Genomic DNA, 25404 nt, shown 5'->3' on the forward strand with positions numbered 1-25404 from the left:
AGTGCAGCTCCAGCTCCTCTCAGAGGAGAAAAAGGTAGAAAAGAAAAGAATGCCCTTCAAGCAGGACCGGGGCGCCAGCGTAGAAGGAGACCATTTGTCTTTGTGCAGGTGCATTTGGGTGAGTCTCCCAGGACTGATAGTGAAGCTTGGCAGGTTTGTAGAAAGGCACTAGAACACACACACACACACACACACACACACACACACACAGAGGTATTTTACAACCAGACTGCCCGAGCATCGTTTAAAATATGACTTCAAGCATTTTCATATATTCAAACGTCTTTTTATAATCAAAAATATCATCCAAGCATTTACAGTGTATTACAACAAATGATTCTATGCAACTGTTTAACAGCCTTTACAGAAAATGAAGAAATATATCCATTTTTAGATCTATTTTACAAACCAGGAAGGGCAAAAAGAGAAGCGAGGGAGGCCAGAGGGTTCGGAGGTTGAAGTGTTCAGTCAGACCCCGGTGAGCCTCCTCGGCTCCTGTAGTCCCGGCCGCTCACACCCGACGCCATACGGAGCCGACCGCAGGCTCAGAAAGCGCTCCACCCCCCCCGTGTGGGCCGTTACTACAGAATAATCCAGTGACTGTGGGAATCGGCGGTCTTCTGGAGAGTCATTATGTCTAAAAATATTTTGCAGACACCGAGTTCAAGCTCATGAAGATTTCTGCCACCGTGGTTTTTGGTGTCAACATTCACGTAACCATGAAAATGCTGCGTTTTTTAAAAGTTTTTTTTTTTTTTACATCTCTGCCAGTTACGGAGTCCTTGAAATGCTGTTACATTCCCTCCTCATCTCGAGATCTGTGCTCAGTGTTCCGTGTCCCTGTACAGTCAGGTACAGTCCACCGTCTCTGATGTTTGTGGGCTTTATACTGTGTCTTTCGCGTCTTTACAGTGTCCCCCCCGCGTTGTCTCGTGTCTTCCGTGTCTCTCAGGAGCAGGTTTCTACGTGCTCTTGATGCCCTGGAAGCCGCAGAAGTTCCAGCGTTTCTCCAGACTGGCTCCGACGCCGGTCAGCTCCTGTCTGAAGGTGCAGGGCAGCCGAGAAAGAAGAGCCTCCACCTCACCGGTGTTAATCTGCGAAAACACACACACACACACACACACACACACACACACACACACACACACACACACACACACGTCAGACCAGCATTAGACAGAGAACAAAGTACGACACACCAAGTCATTCTAGAACCATCTTCAAGAGATCAGAAACAAGAATTCTCGTGCTTTGTATGAATGCCAATCAGATCTTTGAAAAACACACACCCAGCGTTTCATTGAAAACATTTTGTTCATCCTCCAATCTTGTTTTTTTTTTTTTGACAGGATAGACCACGGTGTTTTAATGCACTTTTGAAAAACTTTGTTGGCATTAGTGACGTGAATCTTAAGTAAGCTGTGATCCTGACCAGTGTTTGGTCACTGTCAGAAAGTGAGGCCTTCCGTTAGCTTTGAAATTACATTACATTACGGTCATTTAGCAGACGCTTTTATCCAAAGCGACTTACAATTCAGTATCTATCTACACACCGTAGACGCAGCTACTTTGGGGTTAAGTGTCTTGCTCAAGGACACATTGACATGAGCAGGAGCCGGGGATCGAACCACCGACCCTCTGATTGAAAGGCGGCCCTGCTCTCGACTTAGCCACGGTCACCCCACGGAAATGAGATGTTTAGTATCTACAGTTCATACTTCACGGAGTCCGCCACGTTGCGCCGCCATGTTTCTACAGTAGTCCGGAATGGTCAAACCTAACACCGGATCTAGAAAGAGCCTTTTGCCGCCGTATTTCACCGACGCGCTTAGAAAGGGAGGAGTGAGCGGAGGATGCAATCTGCAGCCTCACCACTAGATGCCACTATATCCTTCACGTTGCTGCTTTAAGATGAGGCATGCTATTTAAAATGCTGTCTTCTTGCCAAGTCACAAAGTTTCCTTAAAGTTAAATTTTTTTTTACATTAAGAATAGAGAGGAGGGCATGTTACTATGATAGAATGTGCCAAGTCAACCGATGAGTTAACTTTGGACATTGCTCATCCATCCACACTTTATTCTTTTACACACAACACCTCCTCTCTACTCTCACTCGCACCCTCAACTGCAAATAATCACAGCGCAACTAAGTTTATAGCGGGAGTGTGACGGCATCGCTGCCACCTGACTAAGCGTAATCTGGCTCACGCCGCTCGGGTGGGCCGAGGCTCATCAGTCAACTGAAATCCCGAGGTGACGTTGCCAAAAATCCACTGTACGAGGCCGCTGTAGGCGACCCACACCGTCTCGCATTAATAACCGGGTTGTTGGAGCCCCGGCGCTGATGTCAGGACGCATTAAGGCCCATCACGGAGATAGGACCGGTGTGACATGGCAGACAATGGAGCCGGTGTGTGTGGAGCCGGTAGATAAGCAGAGAGGAATCGGAGCTTGTTGTTGGAGAGTCTAGTCTAGTGAAATTGACAAAAAAACTCTGTGGGCTGCTTGATATGTGTAGCGGAAAGTCGACGTGAGAACAACAGATGCACGAGCAAACTCATACGCACACAGACAGACAAGAGGGGGCGTACGATCTCACACTCTCACACACACACACACACACACACACACACACACACACACGCACACACACACACACACAAGGGTATCAACACATGAACAACGCAGACACACTAGACAAAAACAACCCCAAAAGGCATGAGAGGAGACGGTCACTCTCTATTCTTTGCATGTGTGAGAATGAGTCAGGGTGGTGATGAGCATATCCAGAGAGCTGCTGCAGAGAACAGGCATTTCTTGGGGCAACCTTGTGGATGTAGAGACAAAGTTTTTTGACAGATTAAATTTCGAGTTTGAGTTTAAGTTTAAGTGGCTTGAGATTTGATGGTTTCAGCGCGGATGTTTACTGCGTCTTCTGTCTGGACAGTGACTGTAAAGGGAGCGGTGACATCTGACAATTTTTTCTGAAGGTCTCCTTGTTGTCGAGACAGGAGCAAAAAAAAAAAAAATAAAATAAAAAAAAAATGCCATTACTCTTAGTGTTACCACTCGGAGGTGACATTGAGGGTTGGCCTTTTGAAAGCCTCGTGTGAGTGGCGGTGAAGAGCGATAATACGTCTGGAACGACGGGGATGAAATAGCCGCGCTTCGGTCAGACAGAGTGGAAACTAAGGACGCTGTTTGGCTTCGAGTGTCAGAATGAAGGATCTACTTTTAATATGTTCCGGCGTCAGGGGAAATCACACAACAAGCCGCATATGGCCAGACATATAGCGAAGAGAAAAGTAAGAAGACAAACTTTAACTTCCCCAAAACAAAAGCGTTCTACATGAATTCAGAGATGTCTAAGTGTCTCTGATGCAGTTTGTGAATGTGTTTTTCTGTTCACATCTTTTTCCTCTATGAATGTTTCCTCTGTTGTACTCAGGTCTAGGGATGAGGTTTGATACCATTTCGTCAAATTGATCAAATAAGAGCTCTTTGTCTGAACACCTTTTCCCTGGCTGAGAAGGCAGCAACACAACAGTTTGTAGCGTTCGCCTTGTTGAATGTTCACAGCTGCAGCCTTCACCGCTTTTTACTACCGACTCCAAATACCGAAGGGTAAATTGGTGGAAGGTTATCAGCCAGATCATTCCTCCAGAGAACAGTTGCCTCTCAGTCAACTGGCAAACGCACATTGGTGTTAAGAAATTACTTTTCACTCACAATCAATCTTTGGCTGAATGCAGGCACCAGCTGCAGAGCGCATAATAACCAGAGAACAGACAGACTTCTTTTTAATTCTAGCAGTTACAGAATTATCTCTGTTCATCTGCAGCTGATCTAATCTGCCACAGGTGTCATTTCAACCAGTGGCAGTCAGATGTTGTCACTGGTCATGTTTTTCCAGGGCTTTTTGCTAATAAGAAAGGTTTGATAAGAGCTTTGTTAGCGCTGGAGCTTAACAGATCTGGGCATTAGCTGAACCCATCCCTAGTCAGGCCCATAAAATCTTAATCTCAAAGAGATTACCACAATAAAAAAAAAGGTACACAATCTCCATCCAGCCAATCTTATTCTGATTGCTAAAAGGGATACTTTGACATTTTGGCAGAGAGTTTAGAAGATAATATCAGTACTGCTCTCCAAAATATCAAACTACTCTTTTTAAGTGCATCTGCCTCACCTTAAGCCGTCTCCTCCAAAACACATCCACTTCAATGGAAATGGCTGAAAAAGCATTACCGAGCCCTTCTAATGGCCCGAGGGGCCGTTGTCTCTTCCAAACAGCAGGGCCCTGGCACACAGCAAGCCCATATGTCAGCCCGGTATGGGGGGGCCGCCACAGAGTCTGCATGGGTGTATCTGATCCACAGGGGATACCGAGGGCAGGCTCTGATACCGAGGGCCAGAGTCTTGATTCAAGCGAACCCGCTTACCTTGGTGTCCAAACGCTGCAGGTAGGAGCAGATGTACTCGATGCTGGCTCCGAACGGGTGGACGTGCAGGAAGGTGGAAATGATCCCTGAAGGAGGAACAAAGGAAGTCGTTGAAACATGTTAAAAGCGGAGACGCGTCGCAAAAACATCCAGTTCCTGTCGCCAGTCGAGAGCGGACGAAACGAATGTGCCTCTGACGGGAGTCCCGGAGCCGCTAAGAGCCTCTCGTACATTGTGGCTCCAGATTACAGGGAGTGTTTAATGGCGGCTTTGATGCCGTTGTCTCTCATCAAAAAAAGCCGTACTCTTCCCCCCAGCTCAAACAAACCATCTGCTGTCGGCTCATAGACGGGACCAGGAGAGAGATAATCCTCCACCTCTGCTTGCTAACCACCTACAGAGCAGCGAGGAAACCGGCAGCGGAATCAACACACAAACAGTGTTAAAAGTCTTAAAGAGGACGACGATGCAGCAAACGCTTGAGACTTTTTAAAGAGGAAATTACTACTTCAAGGCTTCATTTTTGCCACGCCGCAGGAGGTAAGTCGAAAGTCGAACAGGAACAACGCGCTGGCCTGGAGCTGATCCGCTGACTATGAGTCTAATGGTCCAATTCAGACACAATACCAAGTAGATCTCATGTTGATTTATTTTTATAAAATCACCCACTGGAGTGGTTTCGCTGTCTGTGTTTATTTGCCTTCAAAGAGCCAACGGACATGTTCTCCAGCTACTCGTACAGACGTTTGCTGTAACTACATGCGCCCACTCCCTGTGTGCACACTGCCAGAATATGAGTGAGTGTCAGAGTGTCATATTAAGACTCAGATTCATGATCAATACATATTCAAATGAGATGATCGTTGGAGCACTTTTAAAAAGTCAACAGAAACTCAAAATTGCTCCCATTATTTTTTTTTGCACCACATTTCCTCCTTTGGGTCTGCCAACTCAGGATAAAAGGCAAACTGTGACCATCAGACTTTCCCGAATCTGATGGGGGAATCCAAAGCTTCTGCTTTACATTGTCATGCAAATTTACATCTCGACGGTAGCGGAAGAGATTTCAACTTAAATTGCACCAGCGAGAGCAAATCTCTGTTGGAGTATTTCTACTGATTTTTATTTTTTTTTATGCGTTCGTGCTTCACGCTGTATCTGAAGGCACCGCAAGAAAGTCCGCTTTCACACCTGCTGCCGGTTTTCAACAATGCCACGGTAATCTGCTCAAGTGCCCTTTGCAAAGCTGAGCCGTAAGCCCCTTCTGACCCCCGTCCCTCAGCCGCTCTGTGAATATCGTATTATCTTAGCCCCTTCAAACACACATCAAGTACAACGCCTGCAGCTCCAGAAACCAACCAATAACCCTGCGCTGGATTACTTCCCGCCCCCAGGCTGTGTCAATTACTTTATGGTACTTTTATATAACACGGATTCATTTGGGAATATGCACCCACCTCCGGGCCTCTGTGTACTTGAAGTGAGGGGGGGGGGGGGGGGCTTGAGGCCGTGTCCAACAATTTGCAACAGAGCATTATACAATAATGCTCACTTTACACAGCAATTGCTCAGGTGTGCAAGTGACCGACAGTGAGCGGGGTCGGTCCCGTACTCTGAAGTTCTCTCTCTGCACTCCACACACCACTACAGGCCGCTTTCAGGCACGGAGCGGTCGCCGCCAACTCTTTTCATGACGGCAGATGTGCGGCCCGTGGCTGGCGGCAGCCGCAGGAAGGAAGCGGGAGTACAATAAACAATGATTAAGCTGCTAGTAAGCAGTATGAACCATTAATACAGGAGAAGCTGCGCTGTTCAGACTGGTGGGATCAAAAGGTAGCCGGGAGACTGTTTGAAAGCACCGACCTGAGAGATGAGCGAGAGAGGGGGAGAGAGAGAGAGAGAGAGAGAGAGAGAGAGATGCCTGGAGGCAGCTAGAACAGCAGTGTGGCCATTTGAAGCAGGTATAAACACTTTAGACATGATTGGATGTTCGATGTAGTTTGTTCAAAGCTAACTGAGGCTGAGAAGGTGCTCATTGCTTCGGGTTTTTCGACATCATTTTCAGATTCATATTGTGCCTGTGCTTAGTTTATTCTGAAACAAATGTGCAATTAATCAAATTCCTACAAAAAGCGAGTGCCACAGTATGGCTAAGAATCCAAAATGCCATCCCTTTATCTTTTTATCCTATTAAGACATTTGTGGGAAATTCTCATAATTAGCACATGAATTCTTGAGTAATCGCCAAAAACCACCAAATGCTAATCCTTGTGTCCTGGTGGACGTTTGGGCCAAATTTGAAGAAATTCCCAAAACAACATTTACAACATTTACAGCTAAGCGGTGTTAGCGATGCAAGAGTCAGATTTGTGTCAGCGTACCAACGAGCAGAGCCTCCCTCTCGGAGTGGACGGGACTCGGTGGGTTCCTCTCTGTGGGGCCTTCCTTCTCCTGACTGCAGGACACCACGGTTGAAACTGTGGCTTCCTGCACACACACACACACACACACACACACACACACACACACACACACACACACACACACACACACACACACACACACACAGTTAAGACAGTTGCGTTAACGGAATCTGCTCCCAGCCACTGTTTGACCGCGGCTGACGAGAAGTAAACAAGCTGAGACTCGAGTCGACGCTTGGCACGCAGTAAACAGACGAACGTGAATGAGAATGAAAACATCAGGAAGTTTCATGACCAACACATTAACACGGCGAGACAATGAAGACGAGGATAATGAGGCGGGGGAGATTCTTTTGCCAGCAGCTATATTTCTGATAGAGGGATGGAATGCATGTCTCACACACACACACACACACACACACACACACACACACACACACACACACACACACACACACACACACACACACAGACAAAGGAGGGACAAGTGAAAGAAGAACACAGAGAGAGAGAGAGAGAGAGAGAGAGAGAGAGAGAGAGAGAGACTTGGAGAGGAAATGATCAAGCTGTTTGTTTCAGATCTGACAGGTGGCAGAAAAATGGCGGCGGAACAACAGAGGAGTTTTTTTGTCTGCGTGTTGTCCTACATGCTATTGTGTGTGTACTATTTCCACTTATGGTGCGAGATGCCCGGTGGCCCTTTCCTGTTTCTAATCTATCCACAACACTCACAACACTGTGTGTGCGGGTGTGGGGGACATATGCACATGTGCGAGCCATTTTGACTTTATGAGTTCTTTATTTCCTAGCCCAGTTGTGTCTGGGTGATTTATTTCGATGACACATGCAGTTGCAGTGAACTGGATTGGCCCGTAATGATCTGTCATGTCACTGGCGGAGGTTAGTGAGAGTGTCAGAGGAGGATAGAAGAAGAAGAAGAAGAAGAAGGGAGAATGAGGACACAAAGCAATATCTGGAGAGGATTTGAGGAGGGCTCAACCTTTTCCCACTTACGCTGGTTTGATTAGCGCTCTCCTCGCCGCCTCCGTCGTCTTCCTTCGACGTCTCCAGCTGCAGCGCATTAGAGACATATGAGAAGAAAAAAAAAAAAAAAGCTAAGTGCTCATGTCAGACAGAGGAGGGGGGGGGGGAGCACAGGCATCGTCTATTTTTAGAATAATGTCCAGAAATGTTGCTGACTTTGAAAAAAAGGAGAAAAACAAGAGACACGCTCCAACTACATTTGGATATAATTAACGTGAGCGATTAATTTTGCAACAATGAAAGACTTTGTGGGGTTTCGGATTTCCTGGGAATATATTGGTGCAGAGATAATTACTCCATTGTTTTCTATCAGACCAGTGCTTCTCAACCTTTTCAGTGTGGAAGAACGCCCACAGCCCTGAACGGTGCCTCCTCACCAGACGGGACGTCTCTTTGTTCTGCTGCCTTTGACTATCAAGAGTGACCGAAGCTACATTTCGTATCCTCTTCTTGATTGAGTCACGTCAAAGAGAAACCGAGCAATGTCCGTGTGTAGCTGGCCTATGGCAGCTGAAAGGGTATTGGTTATTCTGATAATTATTATATAAAAAAAACCCCATAATTTCTAGTTGATTACATCAGCGTAGCTACTCTACAATCTTTTCAAATACCACAATTAAATGTGCAAGTACCCCTGGTTGGTAATCACAGGATTATCAACGTCATCACGTATTGAGTCACCGTTTAAGCGTTTTATCAATCAGAAGAGCCAAACAGTCTCTGGTTCCAGCTTCTGAAACAGAAGCATTTACTGCTCTTCTCTGTTTTATAACATTTGAATCGAGTATCTTTAGGTTTTGGATTGGTTTTTTTGGACAAAACAAGCAATTTTAAGATGACAGCGCTGTGGCCCTGGGAAACTACGATGAGCCTTTTTCACAATTTTCTGACATTTTAAAGACTCCACATGAACACCAGTTCACTTGCTGGAGTGCTCGGCTGTATAACGTCCTCTGTGGCTCTGAAGGGAGCTTTCAAAAGTGCCGACAGAACAACCTTGAGCTCAAGACTCTTAAACCTCGACAGCGAGCCTGAAAAACTAAACTTGTGGCGTTTTAAAGACATTTACCAGACAAGAGTCAAATTTAAAGACGCTGAGCATTTTTCGGAGCTCGACTAATATTTCAGCCTCTGCCGGTTTGATTTTGACCGTTTTTCTTTTACCCGTGTCTCTCGCAAGTCCTTTTTACGTCAAAGAAATGAAACGGTAAATCGTTCAAGTGCTCCTTTAATCAGAAAGATAAACGACAGATCAATCAATAACACAAATAATCATCAGTGCCAGCGCTGAAATATAATACGTATGGAGAAAATGTCACGAGGCGTTTGCTTTGATCGTAATAGTAACAGGGGTTAATGGCCTCAATGACCTGCACTGGTGTCAATCCAGCAATGAGTGGTGACGTGAAGAGATCTCTCCAACATGACAAATAACACAAAACGACGGCTTATCTTCGGAGAAACCCTCTCCCGAAAATTGATTTCTCCCCCCCCCCTTTAATGAGACTGCCTCTCATGATTCATGTTTGCCCACATGCAGGAATGTAATTAGCATATTTTCCCCGAGCTCGCAGTGGCGGCGACACATTTCAAATCAAACTCATCACCATTAACGGGCTATTGACAACTCTGTCACTCTGGTTGATGCGAGCGAGGAGACGTTTTCGCGAATTACAAATTCAGCTCTGCGTCGCACGAAAAACCTGCAAGTACATTGGAAAGCCAACAGACAGCACATGGGGCCCCGCGTGGATCGAGAGCCTCCCGCTCGTATTATCATCCAATTTAATAGGCGATTGAACCCGAGGCTCGTCTCGACGACAGCCCTTCCTCTCATTACGCCGGGCCAGAAGGAACATCGACGAGCATTAGCACTTGAATCCTGGGAATACGGGACAACACCTGAAACATTTGTAAACACGACACGTCTAACGGAGAAAAATGGCCCCTGAAAGCTGAAATTGTTTAATAAGACTGTAGATCACGCTGCATTGTATTTAGCAGCGTGCTCTTGTCGTGCGACAGCTCGCCTCTAATCAATTTCAGATGGAGCTTTGTCGAGGGGGAGGGGGGGGGGGGACATGCCTCAATGTAAGCAACGCGTTCAATCAAATAACAAATGGGATGTTGGGATGGATGACTAATGCAGCAGGAGCGGCTCTAACAGACGATGAGGCCGTGTGCAACAGCTCCGCCACGGCACCGCGGTTTCACATCTGCGCAATCTCTCCTGTAATATCTCCCCATGTGGCGATCGCACTCACGCCGTGGGAACGCATCGATCACGTGACATCTCGGCCAGAGTCGATGGAGCCCACGGGAACAAGACGCCCGGGAATCAGAGAGGAATGTGATTGGGTTGCTGGTCGTCAATGTCACATGAAATCTCAGCCGCAAGACAAATACGGAAACCGATTCAACGGCGGTCGGCCGCGCTCGATGTGTCTCTGGTTGTGAAATGAATGTTTGTTTGTAATAATGGAGGGGTTTTGTAATAGATAATGTATTTTTTTTTTTAGATCCTTAAAGATGACGTGAGACGACTTTATATGCATTATTTTGACATGTTTTGTATTATTTGTACTTTTGTGAAGGAAACTCCAGCGGCAGCAGGCTGTTGCACCAGCTATGTTTCACTTACATGCTGATATTTACACTTCTGGTCATCGATGAATCGCTTGCTAACATGCAAACAATATCATTCAAGTGATGAGGGACAAGATAGTTCTGCAGACGTAGACGCTACAACGTTTATCTGTCCATCAAGTTGCTTCTTTGATCTCACCAACACCTCAAAACCCAAATTTATGATTTCATTTTTCTGCCAACGTACTAATAGATGAATCAGCTCATTGGTTCAGCACTAAAGACATACAGTAGTGTAGCCAACACTGTCATTTATTACCTTTATGAGACACTGTAGTGAACATGTTTCTGTCCATATGAACTGTCTATGGAGTACAACTGAAGTACACAAAGGACCTCAAACGGTCCTTCAGGTGATTATTGGTAGGTTTTCTACAGGAGGAATTATGCACAATAACCAGAGCAAAGTAAAGGGAAATCATTTCACTCGACTTAAAACGTGAACGCTGCATCATAAACATGTTTGGAGGGAAATTAGAAATGAAACAGTCGATTAGACTCCGTGTTGAAGAAGAATGAAATAGGCTCCCTGGGAGGAAAATGGGAATCCAGAACATTGAAGTTGGAAAACGTCTGTCTCACTGCGGTAGGTCTTTTCTCTCAGTGTTAATATCATACGGATCTCACCCAAAATAGCTACTTTGGGATATCTGATGAGCTTTGAAATAAGTTTTAAACTAGTTCAAGTTATTGAGTCATTTTCCTCGACCCAAAACTCCACATCACCACTATCACATTATGTCCTTTTGTTTATCGAGGATTTATTCCTCCAATATCTTTCATGCGCGGAAACTAATTTCTTTCTTATTAAAGTGCAAATTAGATAATGTTCACTTTCAAGCAAAGAGAGTAACCCAGAAATGAACTTTCACGTAAAAAAAAAAACCCGAGGAAACTTGGCAGATTCTTCCCCTCGCTTCATTCTCAGGAAAGCCAGCTGTGAAATGTGTGTTTTCTGTCAGACGAACCTGCATCACGTGTGTGTTTTGCAGGTTCTGGAGTCCTTCCTTCAGGTTCTGGACTTGGGTGTTCAGCTGCTGTTTGTCCTCCAAACTCTTCTCCAGCTCCGCCTCCCGCTGTTTTAATTCGTCCCTCATTTTTAAGAGTTGCTGCAACAACAACAGAAGAAGAAAAAGGGGAGAACGGTAAGCCGCTAATGCTGCGGTGAGCTAACTAACCGTGAAAATACTAACCTGCTAAAACAAAATCAGCCATTTGTTTTATTAATATTTAGCATGCAATCCCTACATCGGTAATTACAACTTCAGCTCAAAACAAAAAAGCAATTAGACACCGACGTGAATTATATCTTCAATAAACATTTACTAAAGAGAAAACAGTTGTATTATGGTCTTATTCGATTCTCTTCCAATGGGTCCAAGAGGAATAATTTGCCAAATCGTTTTGCTTGTAATACACAAAAGAATCCCTCATTACACATAGATGAAGAACATCACGAGAGAAGTAACGCTCATTGGGGTTTCATCCTTGCTTTGGGGTGAAGCAGGAACTGGTGTTAGACGAAGCTTTGATCGCCAATTTATCTGCTGAACGCAGATGGAAAGATTCGCCTCCTGCTGCGTTCATGTCAACAAAACGAGGGTCTTTGAGACACGGGGGGTCTTTACAGCCAGGGTGGGTTTTTTTTCTTTTCTTTCTGTTGCTGAACTACACATCCGAGTGCCTTTGTGAGACGCACACTATAATTCACAAACGAGGGAACAGGTTGCCAGCACACGCTGATAATATTTCATTGCAATTTATGTGTCTGCGTGAAGCAACATGTGGACCCCGGGAAAGGAGAGGTATCCAATTTCGGCGTCGTCCAGTTCATTTAATCCGTTCCCCTAATCTTTTCATAAACACACCATGAGAGACGTAAGCTGCAAAAGTAATTACTCACTGTAAGCAGGAATGAACAGCAGGGCATTAATGGATTCTCTTCTTTACATGAATCGATCATAATTTCCATTACCTGTGACAGCTAGCTAAGTGCGGACACTTGACAAATGCCAGAATGAGTCAATTTAGTGGTTCTTCCGTGCTTAACGGTGAGATTAAAGGGGTTGTTCTTTAGAACGTGGGAAGGTTGCACCATAAAGATTCAGTAGTGAAGGAAACAAGGTCACCAAAAGCACATGATCTTCCTCAGCAGATGTTTGCAGAGTAGAGGTGAAGCTGCAGGAGTTCAAATATTCTTTAGTTAAGAAATACAGTCGGCGATGGATTTTCTTTCCTCCTCCATCTGCTTGTGAAGATCATGTGAAATGACTGAAAGCTCCAGGAGATAGTTTCCCAGTTCAAGAAGGAACTTTTGAGCCACAGCTTAAGATGTTGATTTTATAAAATAACAGAACATAATAAATGTGTCCAAGTGATACATCACAATTTCTCAGTGCCTTCTCTCCTTTCATGCGTTATGATATATTTACGTTTTATTTCTAATTTATTGAAATGTGCATATGCATCTTGAACTATCTCATAAAACCGTTTTCTTTCATTATGCGATTTCTTTTTGGCTTCAGACATCGAATGCCCGTCTCTGCCTTCTATTGTTCTATCCCTCACAAAGTCTCACACAGAGCAAGTATCTTATGAATATATGAATATATGAACGTGTTGCCAATAAACCAATCCAAAAACCGTAACACCAACCACTGAGAGGGGTTTAATTTGGGAATGGAAGACTGAAGAACCACGTTTAGAAGTAAGCATACTGTACATACTGTGCTGAATGGTATTCGAGGCACATTTTCGTAGAAAGATCCACTCCATTTCATGATAATTCTTTGAATAAATGGTTTGAAATTGTTTTAATAGCCTTGGGTTTTGTGCGCTATTCGAATCACAGCTCACGACCTTCCAATCCCAAGTAAAACCAATTCCAACAGCGAATAAGCTTTCCTTTAACCAGAGTAAACCTGAAAAGATAATTATTTCAGCAGCTCTTCAGAAGAGACGAACAGCTGCTGCAGACAGCTGTACCTCTCTACTTGTTCCTGCACAGCACTCACTTTTAAAGTCCTGCATTGAAAACTCAATGGGTTAACCTGAGAGACTTTGTTTTTAAAAACATCCAGGTGTTTAACAGTTAGGAACAGGAGATTAAACCTATTGTTGGACAGACGGCTGCATGTGCAGATACCTTCTGCATGCCTTGCAGAGCCTGCTGCAGGAAGCTGAGCTGCTGAGAGTGCGCGTTGTCCTCCTCGCTGCCGACCGGTTGGTTCTTGCCTTGTTCCTGTTTGAGCAGCTCCACCTCGTTCCTGTAGGCGTCCAGCTGGCAGCGCAGCGAGTCGTTCTCCTCCTTCAAGGCTTCCGCTTGGGAAACAGCTACAGGGAGCAGAATGGAATATGGTGTTTATCGTGTAAAACACTGCCACGGTTGACTGGGTCTCAGTCTCACAGCGCGGCTTTTTATCAAAATATTGAAGCTTGTGTATCAGTTACGCGGAGACATTTGCAAGCAGATCCCTCACTGTTCATTCGAGAGCGGGGGAAAGGAAACACCGAGGAGGATTACGGGGTGGTGAGCGTCTTAAAATTCAAAAGCGTAATGGAGCTCAGTTTGACTTTATGCAAATTTCAGGCATCTTGAAACACTAAATGACAAATGTCCTCTTGATATATGTCTGCTGCTAAATATGTCTCTGTCCTTTCCTGCAGGACAGAAAAAGATCAGGGCGCTTTTAAGTCTCTAGAACGGCATTCAAATATCCGTGGGTTTAATTCAGTAAGACTCATTTAATCAGCTTCATGTAGCTCTACTTTGAGATGATTGATAAATATTCACTACTGCTCTGACCGGCTTCTTCTACAGAGCAACAGTGGCCAAACTCACGGGTATTGGAGTATTAGGGAGAGTCCGATTTGTTTGTTTACAGCAAATTTTAAGAGTTTTGGTTTTAAGAAGAATTTGAAGCGGGAATAGAGAATGGGGAAAAGAACTGGAAGCAGCTGCTCTCTCCACTTTAGCAAACAACCCCACAACTGTCATCAGATTGAAATTAAAAAGTTGTGAAATCTTGAACACGGTTTTACGCAAAAGAAAAGACCCACTCAAAAAACACTCAAATGCAGAAATTTTTCTTGTGAAACCGAAATTGTTCTTCACACATCTACCCAGCAAAAAAAAAAAAAGGGACCAAAATGTCAAGGTACCACGCTGTCAAGCTATCTGTAAATTGTTATTTTGATATTCAATCCGTGTGGGATAATCAAACACCTTACAGTACATCAACATAGACTCCAGAAAGCGGTGATAATCCCAGAGTGTTTTGTCCAATAGCTCTCTACTGGACTTTGACCTGACCTATTGAGCAAAGAGACGAGACGGTGGGAGTTATTATTATTTGAAACCTGCTCGGCTCCAGAGATGTCCAGTATTATCAGCTCTGCTCTCCTCCTGTGGGCCTTGAGGGGCGAAGCTCTTTGGAAAAGTGAAATACACTGACTGGAGTGGGGAGATAAGCCCCATCCTCTGTGTGTGTGTGTGTGTGTGTGTGTGTGTGTGTGTGTGTGTGTGTGTGTGTGTGTGTGCATGACTGCGTGTCTGGTTAGGTTTTGTGTGGGTGTTCATGAGTGCTGCCTGCAGTCTATCATGGAGGACCATTGGCAGTGTTAATGAACTCTTGCTGGGCGAGTGTGTGTGTGTGTGTGTGTGTGTGTGTGTGTGTGTGCGTCCACGCCGTGTTTGTGTGTACTTTTCTCCCAGCAAAATGAGGGTATGAGGTGAGAAGACTATTGATCTGAGAGCCTCATCAACTTGGTGTGAGGGGATGTCAACCGCTTGGCCAGATTCAGAGCAATTCCCCCTCTGTTACATAACAGGCGGCGCTATCGACCTGCAGATATCCACGAGCGCGCGCACACACACACACACACACACACACACACACACACACACCTACAGGCACACAGTCACGCACACAAGCGGTTATTTTGCTTTCTATTCTGTACATGAGTCAGACGCAGAGCATTGATTTACTTTTTAAGAGGCTGCAGTCAAAACACAGGTGTTTTCAGCGGGCCTGGTTGACGTGTAAACATGCCCCTTTGCTAAAAGGTTAGTGAGTAAAGGGGGTGTAACAGTCTGCAGTTAACACAAATAAGACAAAGTGTCACATTAACACCCATCACCTCTGTCAATCCTGTTGCATCGAGTGGAATGACAGGTCCTTGCCAGCGATGCTAATTGCTGATATCGAAATTAAATACAGCAAGGTTGCGAAAGAGAATGGGCCGAGCTGACGCCTGTATTTACATACATTTGCATGCTGATTAGAGAAGCTGTCATATTAGCAAACGGCAGAGATTGGAGTGATTATAAGGCGAGAAGAAGGAGTATGTGAAGAGAGCGTAACGGCACGCGGAGAGGCACGGAGCGCACGGCGACGGATGCAGCACTGTTGCCCGGGCGACTACTCTAGACTCGTGGGTTATTGTAACGGCGGTGGAGAGATTAGGAGCGCCGTTAGTTTCTTCGGCGAACACAAAGAGAGTCCTTTGAGGGAGAGGCAGAGGATTACGGCACTTCAGTGGAACCCCGATCTGATATTAGACGGCAGCTGGCAAGGTGTGGACAGATTCACAAACACGGAGTAGCGTGCATCACAAGGTGGACTGGGGCGGATGTCTTTTAGTCGTCGTGTTCAACGTCGACGCAGCAAAGCGTGCTCGGGTGTCGGCATTTTGACGTACTTTGAATGCGTTCTTCTATTCATGTCAGACGCTCGGGGGATGATTACTGTCGTTTCAGTCAAACACAGCCGTCATTCTCCCCCCCGTTTATTCGACGCTCTCGGCGTTCGTCCCCTGAAGATCTTGATCAGCGCATGTCGACAGACGTGTTGAACCGTGAATACGTGCAAATGCATATGCATACCTGAGTCCTCAGAGTCCTTGCTGTCAGGGGAGTCCTCCATGTCGTCGTCGGACATCTCCATCTCCTCCTCTCGCCTGATGCCCATCAGCTGCTCGCTGTGCATGTTTCTAATCTCCTGCAAGACACAAACCGACAAGAAGGGAGGGTCAGAACGGCAAACGGTCACGGCTGATGCACCTTTTTAAGCAGGTGCTAGTAGTAGAAGGATCATCAGTGAGGCCCCTCTTTCATTTCAAAGCTAAGCATTAGCTGTGAGGAACACTTATAGCAGATCAGTGCAGGACGAAGGAGAGCAGATGAATCAGAGCTGGAGCTACATTCCTCCTCTGGCACAGGGATAGGGCAGATGGTAGCACAAATATAGCCAGACCCCACCGTTCTGTACTTTGCCGTTCTTGTTTCTTGGGAGAAATGGTTCACATTCAGGCTAAAATACACGATACGCGTGTGACAACAACAGCTCCTGTCAAAAATGTCAAAAGCAGCATCACGTCAGGAAACACAGATTCAAGACGACGAGGCATGAAATGTGTCTTTGAGCATATTCTGTTTACAATGTGAGCTGTTGGTTTTCAACACCCACATCTGGAAACCCACAGCGGTAACTGTAAAATACCAATCTTATCAGTTTCATTTTCACCCTTGCAGGCAGAATAACTAATGACTACATCCATCTAGAGACCAGTAAGCAGAAGCAGGTTTCAGAATGGTTTACAGATTAAGGTCAAACCAATGGACTGGATAGGCTGTAAATAAGACCAAAGCCTTCAGGTCCGTTTCCAGAGAAAAAGCAGAACAAATACCAATCCTGGTGATGCTTTTGCACACAGTAGACGGTCCATGCGAAGCTCACACCACGAACACACGGACGTGGCTCCGGTTTCATTCCCTGGTGTGAGCAGACGTCTAGCTACAGCAGTACACAGTGTTTCTATTAAAAACAGGAGGTCTTATGATAATGAAGCAGGAGAGTCAAGCGCACAGCTTACTGTGCTGTCAAGAGACACAGACCGATACCCATGTACCATTCAGGGGCTTGAAGGTCTTTTAAATGTTCTCATGCTCCGATTATCGAGACGTTATATCTCGAAAAGAATATCTAGTCACGACACGATGTTATTGAAGAGACGATAAGCAATAATACTGAATCATAGCGGTCCTGGCTGAAAAAGACCTTGAATGAGCGCTTTACTGGGTAGTGTATACGACGCCTCACCTTCTATAACAAGTTCAGCCAGTTAGGAAGTTAGCCAACCGTTGTTTGGGTTGATAACATTGTTAAAATATGACTTTACTCCCCTTTAGTTACCTCACAGTCTTAATCAAGCCGACATGATATATTTCACAGATAAGGATGTCTGGTCGTCTAGTTAGTAACATAAATACACAATAAAGTTGAAACAGTGGAAAGTTGTGGAAACACACTTGTGCATTTACACAAACACCACCGGTGGACAGACACACAAAGTGCTCCATCAATGAATTCCCAACAACAGGCTGAAAAATAATGCTAAAAAGCCAAGAAGCTGCCCAAGAGTAAACAAACTTACAAACATCTGTCAGCTGACGTTATCGTCTGGAGCCCATGGCAGAGGTCAAACAGGTACTCTGCATGCACAAGCACATGCAGACACACAGCTGGTGTGTATGGAGCACGCTGTGCGCACACACACACACACACATACACTGCATGCACAGGAGGACGCACACACACACACAACATGAAAACACTGATCGAGCGAGGCAGCTGTTGTCTGATTCTGCCTGCGAGCTGCAGCGACTCAGCGCCGCTGCTCGTTCCTCCATATTTCACCTCCGGGCCAGAGAATCATACTGAATATACAATATGACCGAGAGTGAAACTGGCTGCCTATTTGATGATAAACTACCCCTCAGCAACTGCACTTACTTACCTATGCTCTTTACCCTGGCCAGTGGCTGCCAGTGCTATGCAGCCTTTCTCTGATCAGTGTGAAAATGAACCTGCATTAAGCCATATGTCTGTGTAATGTAAACCGAATGACCACTTGTGCTGACGGTCGCTGAGACTTAGCACCCACCTCTGCAGCTTTTCAACACGTTTCTTCGGCCATTGTTTCGCTCACACAGAACGTATGGTCGGGTCTCACAGCTCTTATTACTCCCACGTATGAAGCCAAAGGCAGCGGTTTCCAGCTCAGACTCAGAGCTGAGTGTGCTCTATCAGCCCAGCGATAAATGACAAGAGAGCTGACGTAAACAAGCAGCATCGAGCAAGCCCAGAGTCCCATAGATTTTTTTCTTTTTGCTCAGTAGTCGGCGGTGACCAAACCGAACCAAAAAGGTGAGTGGATATCGGATCGAGCGGCTTCTGCGTCTGTTGGATGTGAACGTCCACGGTTTACTGACAGGTTAGCCATAACTGCTTGATGAGCCTGTGGCCTATCAGGGCTCGTTTACTACGGCTTCCTAGTGGTTCGTGTTTGATGGAGCTTTAAACCGGATTCACGCCCACGCAGGGGAAAGGAGCTGTAAATAACTCATCAATACCTATATATAGTAGTGATTTGATCCATTCCAAATATAAAACTATCGAGTAGATTAATCTATATTTTCTTTCCTTCTAGAAAGGTTTCGTTTCCACCAGTTCGCTGTGACCTCACAGATCACAAACAGACTCTGTAGTCTTCTGATTCTGGCCCGTTTCCCTGCTGTGCATGAACTCACTTAAACACTAACAGACGGCTCCAGAGAGACATAGACTCAATTTGGGCCACTGCTAAACCAAGACTTTGGGTTCCAAATGACTTCATCTGTCTGTTTGCTTCTCACTCCGAGACCCAAACACTCGTAAAACACAGTGTGGTGTCACTCTAAATGACAATAAAGTCTATTCTCACGGCTATAATTAAGTGTAAAGTAGCTGGAAGAGAAAACACTACAAAGAATGTTTGAACCAGGATGTCTTTTTAAGGACGTTTTTTTCATAAATGGAGGACATATTCTGCGGTGGAGCGCCCCACCCATAGTGGTCTCCTTCGCCTGCATCTATGGTCATGCTGTGCTCCCTGGTGTAGGCAGTGTGTATACAGCAACTCTATAAAGGAATTAAGAAAAAAAGAACGGACAGGTCCCTGGAGGCCTGATCAAATCACTCTGGTATCCACATACTAGACTTTAATACTTCCTGCTACTGTGTATATAGAGAGGAGAGTAGATCCCTGAGAGACCCTCACGGTCCGAGCAAATCTGAACATTAAACCAACAATTTTGCTTAGCAACACCTACCTTTAAAAGAGACGTTTTTGTACAAGTTGATTGCTGCTTCTGCTTCACCTTAAAATCTGTTGTTTTTTTTTTTATATTGAGATTCAAAGAAACTTACCAATCACACATGAGTCCATTAGACCCAGGACTGTACCACAATCCAGACCCTCCATTACATACAATGCGTCATCATGCTAATTGCTGTAATGCTCAATTTGGCGGAGAGAGAGAGAGAGAGAGAAAAAAAAAAAAAACCTTTTCAAACCTAGTGGCAGTGTGTTCTGTGTGTTCTCTGAAAAATCGACACGCTTTTATGTCTCAAAATATTCCTCCTCGTTCATCCACGCAAAAAACAAAACAAAACAACAACTTCGGATTTGTTGGTGCAGGGGGAGAAGGCTTGTACGGATTTACCTGTGTGCTGGACACCCTTAGAGATGGAAAACTCACCCAGCAGCTTGTGTCCAACGGGGAGGGAGGGGAGGAGGGAGGGGAGGAGGGAGGGGCACACCGGGGTGTGTCTGTAGCTCACACTGGCTGGAGTGAGCAGGTACCTGTTCTGTATCCTGGCTTCATTCAAAGTACTTACTGTAACAAGGAGTTTGCTCTTTTGACTTCTGATTTGACCTGTTTTTTTCCCCCTTCTCTTGTATGAATTTCAGTATAATTATGTCGCTCTAATGTAAGTATCTATTTATTAAAAAAAAAAGAACTTTATAAGAGTAAAGAGGGAGACAGCCGTCGAACAGAATATGGGATAAAGTCTAAATATCAATAAACCAGTTGAACCACAGATTGAAATCAAAGCGTACTAACCTCTGCTTGTTTGCGCCACATGTCCAGGTTCTTGCGCTGAGCTTTGGAGAAATGGTCCCATGCCTTTTGTTTGGAAGCAGCTTGGAATACAGACACAATCTGCTCAACTGTGGCGGGACGCAGGGAAGGACCAGAGACCATCCAGAGACAGAGAGAGAAAGAAAGACAGAGGGCAGGTGGGAAGGAGCAGAGGAGTGAGAAAGTGTTGTCAACTAGGGATGTAAAGAACTGTGTGTGTGTGTGTGTGTGTGTGTGTTTGTATTTATATATATGTGTGTGTGTGTGTGTGTGTGTGTGTGAAAGCGTGTGATCTACTTACCAGCTGATGCCAGTGCATCATCTCATGGATGGTTGGTCTGATAGTTCCCGCGCGCAAAACTTAAATAAATCATACATTTTCCCAACATATTTAGCGTATAGTAATAAAGCCCTTGAACACCGTAGCTCTGCTAATACTGACAGAATATTTATGAGCCAGTGGCATGGCTCGACACCACTGTGTGGTTTTTAAATAAAATGCCTTAATAACTAAAGGATGGGTTGCCTGAAAATTTAGTAGAGCAATTCATGTGCTTCTTGAGTAGTGAGTAGCAGTAAAAACTTTGATAACTATTATCCCCTTACCACCATTTCATCTGTCAAATACGACTCACGCTCGCACCGAATATCTGCGAAACCAATGACGTTCCCATAATCCTCGGCTGTGCTTTGCGCGGCAAACATTAGCGCGCTAACGCACTAAACTAAGAGAGCGAACGCGGCAAAGACTTGCTGAGATTAACACAGGCTCACCGAGCGGTTAGCGTGGGTGCAGACGCTTTGTCTCGTTCAACATTTAATCAACGAGGGACTTTTTTTTTTTTTTTTTTGTTAAGCAACTGGCAGATGCCAAAAATAACCTACTTCAGGCGTGCCACTGTTGACCACTGTGCAGCTCCACTACAGCAGAGGGCTGTTAAGAATCTTGCCCAAGGACGCTTATTAAAGTGGCGCCGTGTTCCTGATTTGCTCTCCCCTCGCAGATTTCTCTCCTCTTTTAAAACAAACGTCAGTAAGCATCAAGATGCAACGGCAGAACGACTGAGCGGAGCGAGCTTCTTTGGGTCGGAGACTCGTATTAGGACCAGACCTTTCAGAGTCTGAGGTTTCTACACGTGATGTGTACAACGACGGCCGCTCCGGGTGAGTATAGTCTGGGTCAGATAGGATCTTAGCTGCAATGTATTGATAGAGCCATTGCCCTTTCAGCTATCCCTTGTCATGTGGGTGGTCATGGAGGAGCGTATGGGAGGTCTGTGTATCCCAGAGGTCCTAACGTACACGGGTAGGGGGCGGGTCAATATGACCGCCAGCAGTGTGCGTGTGCTTGCAGAGTGGTGCGAGAGAGAGAGGGAGAGAGGGAGAGAGAGAGAGAGAGAGAACAGTACAGGGATCAATAGCATCTTCCCTGTACTCTGTAATTTGATGGAGCAAATCGATGGTGAAGGCAGAGAAGAGAGGAAAGGGTACAGACAGGCTTTCAAACTTGTGAGCTTATTTGCAACAAAGCAGTTCAAATATCAACTCTTTACAGTGAGGTCTGAGGATTATCTTTAGAAAAAGGCGACTTTGTTTCCCGGAAAGGAAAGATGCTTTAGAGCCACGGGGATTTTTTATTCCCCCCCCCCCCCCCCCCCCCCCCGATGCTTTTGAGACGCCGCAAATCAAATTCTCTGGACCTCTCCATTGTATTTGTGAAGCAGCAGAAGATTGAGAAGCCAATATCTCAGAAACCGGAGCACATGAAAAGAAAACTATCTCGCATGCCTACAGACCATAGGGATTAAATTACTATATGGTGTTTCTGTGACCTGTAAGGGCTATAAACTCCATCTAAAACAGATGTGGATGTCATATAAAAGCAGTAGTAGGCTGAATGTATTTGGTATGGACAGTAGAACTTGTAAAAGCTCCCAGTCTCTGTGATATCATTATAATGATCAGCGATGCACCAGGAAGAAGGCACGGTCATGAATTAAGGAAGTGTTTGTATGGGCTGAACTGACGGAGGTGGTTTATACAAACACACCCACACACACACACACACACCGTCTATGTCTTCTACATGTATTACTCTTCTAATATACAAAACCTGACAACTCTGCGGAACTTTGTGTTGAAGGTTGTTTACATTCTATTTAACATGCATGTGGTGGGTTACGCAGAGACTAAATGCCGCAGGCGGTGGTGTAAACTAGCAGCTGCACAGCCAAAGCTGTCAAAGGTGGGTTGGAGCGCTACGCTCTGCCTTTGGCCTTTCATCAACTGAAATGAGCCGAGCGCGCGCCTTCGCCGCGATTCTTTGGCCTCCCCTGTATTCATGCAGGAGATGCGTTGGACTACTTACTACTTTCATCTGAAGGAAACATGAGTAACATTCCTCTGCAGTCGCAGGCACCAGTGTGTTTTTGGACAGGGTATTTGTATCGCGGAAGACATAAACGAGCGGGACACTGAATGCCGACGTTAAGAGTGATTTAACAGCACTTTTAGGAAAGTAACAAAACTTACCTTTAAAACTCAATAACCTTCATATCCACAATGTGTATAATAACATCATACTTACTTATTCGCAGCGTTAAGACCTTCAGGCACAACAAGTCTTACATTGTGTTTATGTCGTGTGTCTGTTCCTATGATGGGGAAACTTACACTGAACCAGAAACATGGCCAAGCATGGACTCTTTCTTATCCTCCTCTTGTACTTATACTGCACAGCAAGGAGTACGATATGTATTCTAGTAGGAAACTGAGTTCCTATATCTTGCTTTTGGCCTTTGTGCAAAAATGAAGCACTGTTGTACACTTACAGTACATGCAGTAACTGTATTACAAAGCCAAGTGTGTGTGTGTGTGTGTGTGTGTGTGTGTGTGTGTGTGTGTGTGTGCGTGCGTGATTGAGAACAGAAGACTCACATTGGCCAACTATGGCGGCCAGAGCGGTCTTGAACTTCTCTTTGGCCTCTTCCACCTCCTTCTCATGCTGACTCTTCTCGCCCGTCAGCCGGCGGATGTGGCCGTTGGAGGACTGGATCATGGAGTAGAAGTTGTTGGCGTTCCTGCGGTTGACTTCACCTCGCTCCAGCCAGGTCAGGAGCACGCGCACCGCTTCCGGAAACTTTCCGTCGTCTGGTCAAGAGGTGAGGACACAGAGAAAGGAAGAGTCAGAGCAACAGCAACTCATTCCTGTCCGGTCCCAGGACGATAGACGTGGTGAAAGCAACAGCTGGCAAGCCGAAAAAAAGGGTTACATAGTCAGTATGATTATAATTTATATATATATATACTGTATATAAGACAGGGCCGCCCTGATTTCTGGTAGAAAACAGAAATATATAAGAGCATGAAGACAAATTAGGATTATTTAAATACAGAAAGTAGCGAGAAGTTTTTTTATTTTGTTGAGTAAAAAAGTAGACAATGTAAAGTCAGGGTTAATGTGAGCGAGGTGACACTGAAAATAAATAAAATAAAACCACAGCAAACCGCAGCGAACAAGGCCAGGAGAACAAAAAGGCATCTGTGCTGTTGGATGAAAGGAAAAAAAGAGAACTGTACATATGACAGACTGGCATACGCTCGCTAACAAAGAACTTCACAGACCTCAATGACACCTGAGGGGAGTAAAGAGAGGTGGTCTTGGTAAAAAAAAAAAAAAAAAAAAAAAAAGCCCTGCTGTGAGTTTGATGTCATCAAAAGGACAGATTGGATTTGGAGTACAGGAACATAACTGGCACTGAAAGAGGCTAAACCACTTCTTCTCCTATGGGTGGAAGAGAAAACCTAAATCTGTGAAAAATAGCCGGGATGAGTTCTTTACACCAGGTCCAGGGGAGGGAGGGAGAGCTGGAAAAGACACACGCCAGATGATAGAGAGGCAAAGTCACAGACATTCTGTTATCGGGAGACCTGGAAGTGCCATTTATTATTAGTGGAACAAGTTTATTCAACCAGAAACTGGACGGAAAGCTGAGAAGAAGGGGGGGGGGGAGAGACAAGAGCGAGGGAGGAGAAAATGGAGAGGATGAGGAGAAAGGACATGATAAGAGAGAGGAGCATGTGCTGAGGGAACAGTAAACTGATATACCGTGCTTAACAGCCTTTGTGAAGCATCTTCTGAAAACAAATTCCCTGAATGTGTTAGAACACGAGAGAACTGCTTTGTCAGTTCACTTCCTGTAATGCCGTGGCTTGCAAGTGCACAAACGGACGAGCGCATGCACACATACAGAACTACTCTTTTACCTTATTCCCTACCTAGCGGTTGGCGTTTCGCATGAATAATGGCGGTGCCATGATTGGATCCTTGTTTACTTGCGTCGGGTCATTAACGATGTGACAATTAGCGCTGTATATGTAAATGCTCCTCGGTTGATTAAAAGGAAGGACTACGCGTGTCGAGGCTTCACTTCGTTACAGAGCTGCGTTTGTTATGTTTGTGCCGTCACATCATGCGCATATTTTCACTGTACATGTTTTATATTTTGCCAACCTTTGATCTTGTCTCCCAGCTGGCTGCACTCGTGCTCCGAGTAGTGCACGATGGGAGGAGGGGAGGGCGGCCGGAGGCGATCCTCCTCTATCTTGCGCCGGTGCCTCTCCTCTCTGGCAAACATGCGCTGGCGACACTCCCACTCGTAGAGGTCGTCTCTGGCCTGGGCGAAGTCCACGTGGAGACGGCCGGTGTCTTTTTTGTCTGTGCTGGAGCCCAAGCGGATGCGGTAACCTATCGGAGGCAGAAGAGTAAAAAGTCAAAATGATGAGAGAACCAGATGGAACGTCAGTTTGACGTCATTTACACACTGGTGTGCATTTTAAAAAGGTGCATAAATGCCCCTTGTTTCTTTTAGATTACCTTTCTTTC

The 25404-nt window shown here is 45.3% G+C and overlaps 1 protein-coding gene across 6 annotated transcripts in view; it reads right to left on the reverse strand.

The window, feature by feature from the left end:
• Positions 1–270: 270 nt before the first annotated feature.
• Positions 271–25404, reverse strand: part of enox2 (ecto-NOX disulfide-thiol exchanger 2) — a 144723-nt gene continuing 119589 nt past the window's right edge. For all 6 annotated transcript variants that reach the window (XM_068715145.1, XM_068715143.1, XM_068715141.1 and 3 more), the window contains 10 exons: positions 25033–25266; positions 23457–23669; positions 20502–20608; positions 16440–16554; positions 13701–13888; positions 11524–11664; positions 7880–7936; positions 6824–6929; positions 4443–4528; positions 271–1094 (listed from right to left, as the gene is read on the reverse strand). In XM_068715145.1, coding sequence (XP_068571246.1) covers positions 963–1094; positions 4443–4528; positions 6824–6929; positions 7880–7936; positions 11524–11664; positions 13701–13888; positions 16440–16554; positions 20502–20608; positions 23457–23669; positions 25033–25266 — 1379 coding nt within the window. In that variant the 3' untranslated portion in view covers positions 271–962. The remainder of the gene's footprint in view (positions 1095–4442; positions 4529–6823; positions 6930–7879; positions 7937–11523; positions 11665–13700; positions 13889–16439; positions 16555–20501; positions 20609–23456; positions 23670–25032; positions 25267–25404) is intronic.

This window comes from Cebidichthys violaceus, unplaced genomic scaffold, assembly GCF_023349555.1.
Source record: "Cebidichthys violaceus isolate CVI_PGR_0920_01 unplaced genomic scaffold, fCebVio1.0.p SCAF_2, whole genome shotgun sequence".
Taxonomy (NCBI): Eukaryota; Metazoa; Chordata; class Actinopteri; order Perciformes; family Stichaeidae; genus Cebidichthys; species Cebidichthys violaceus.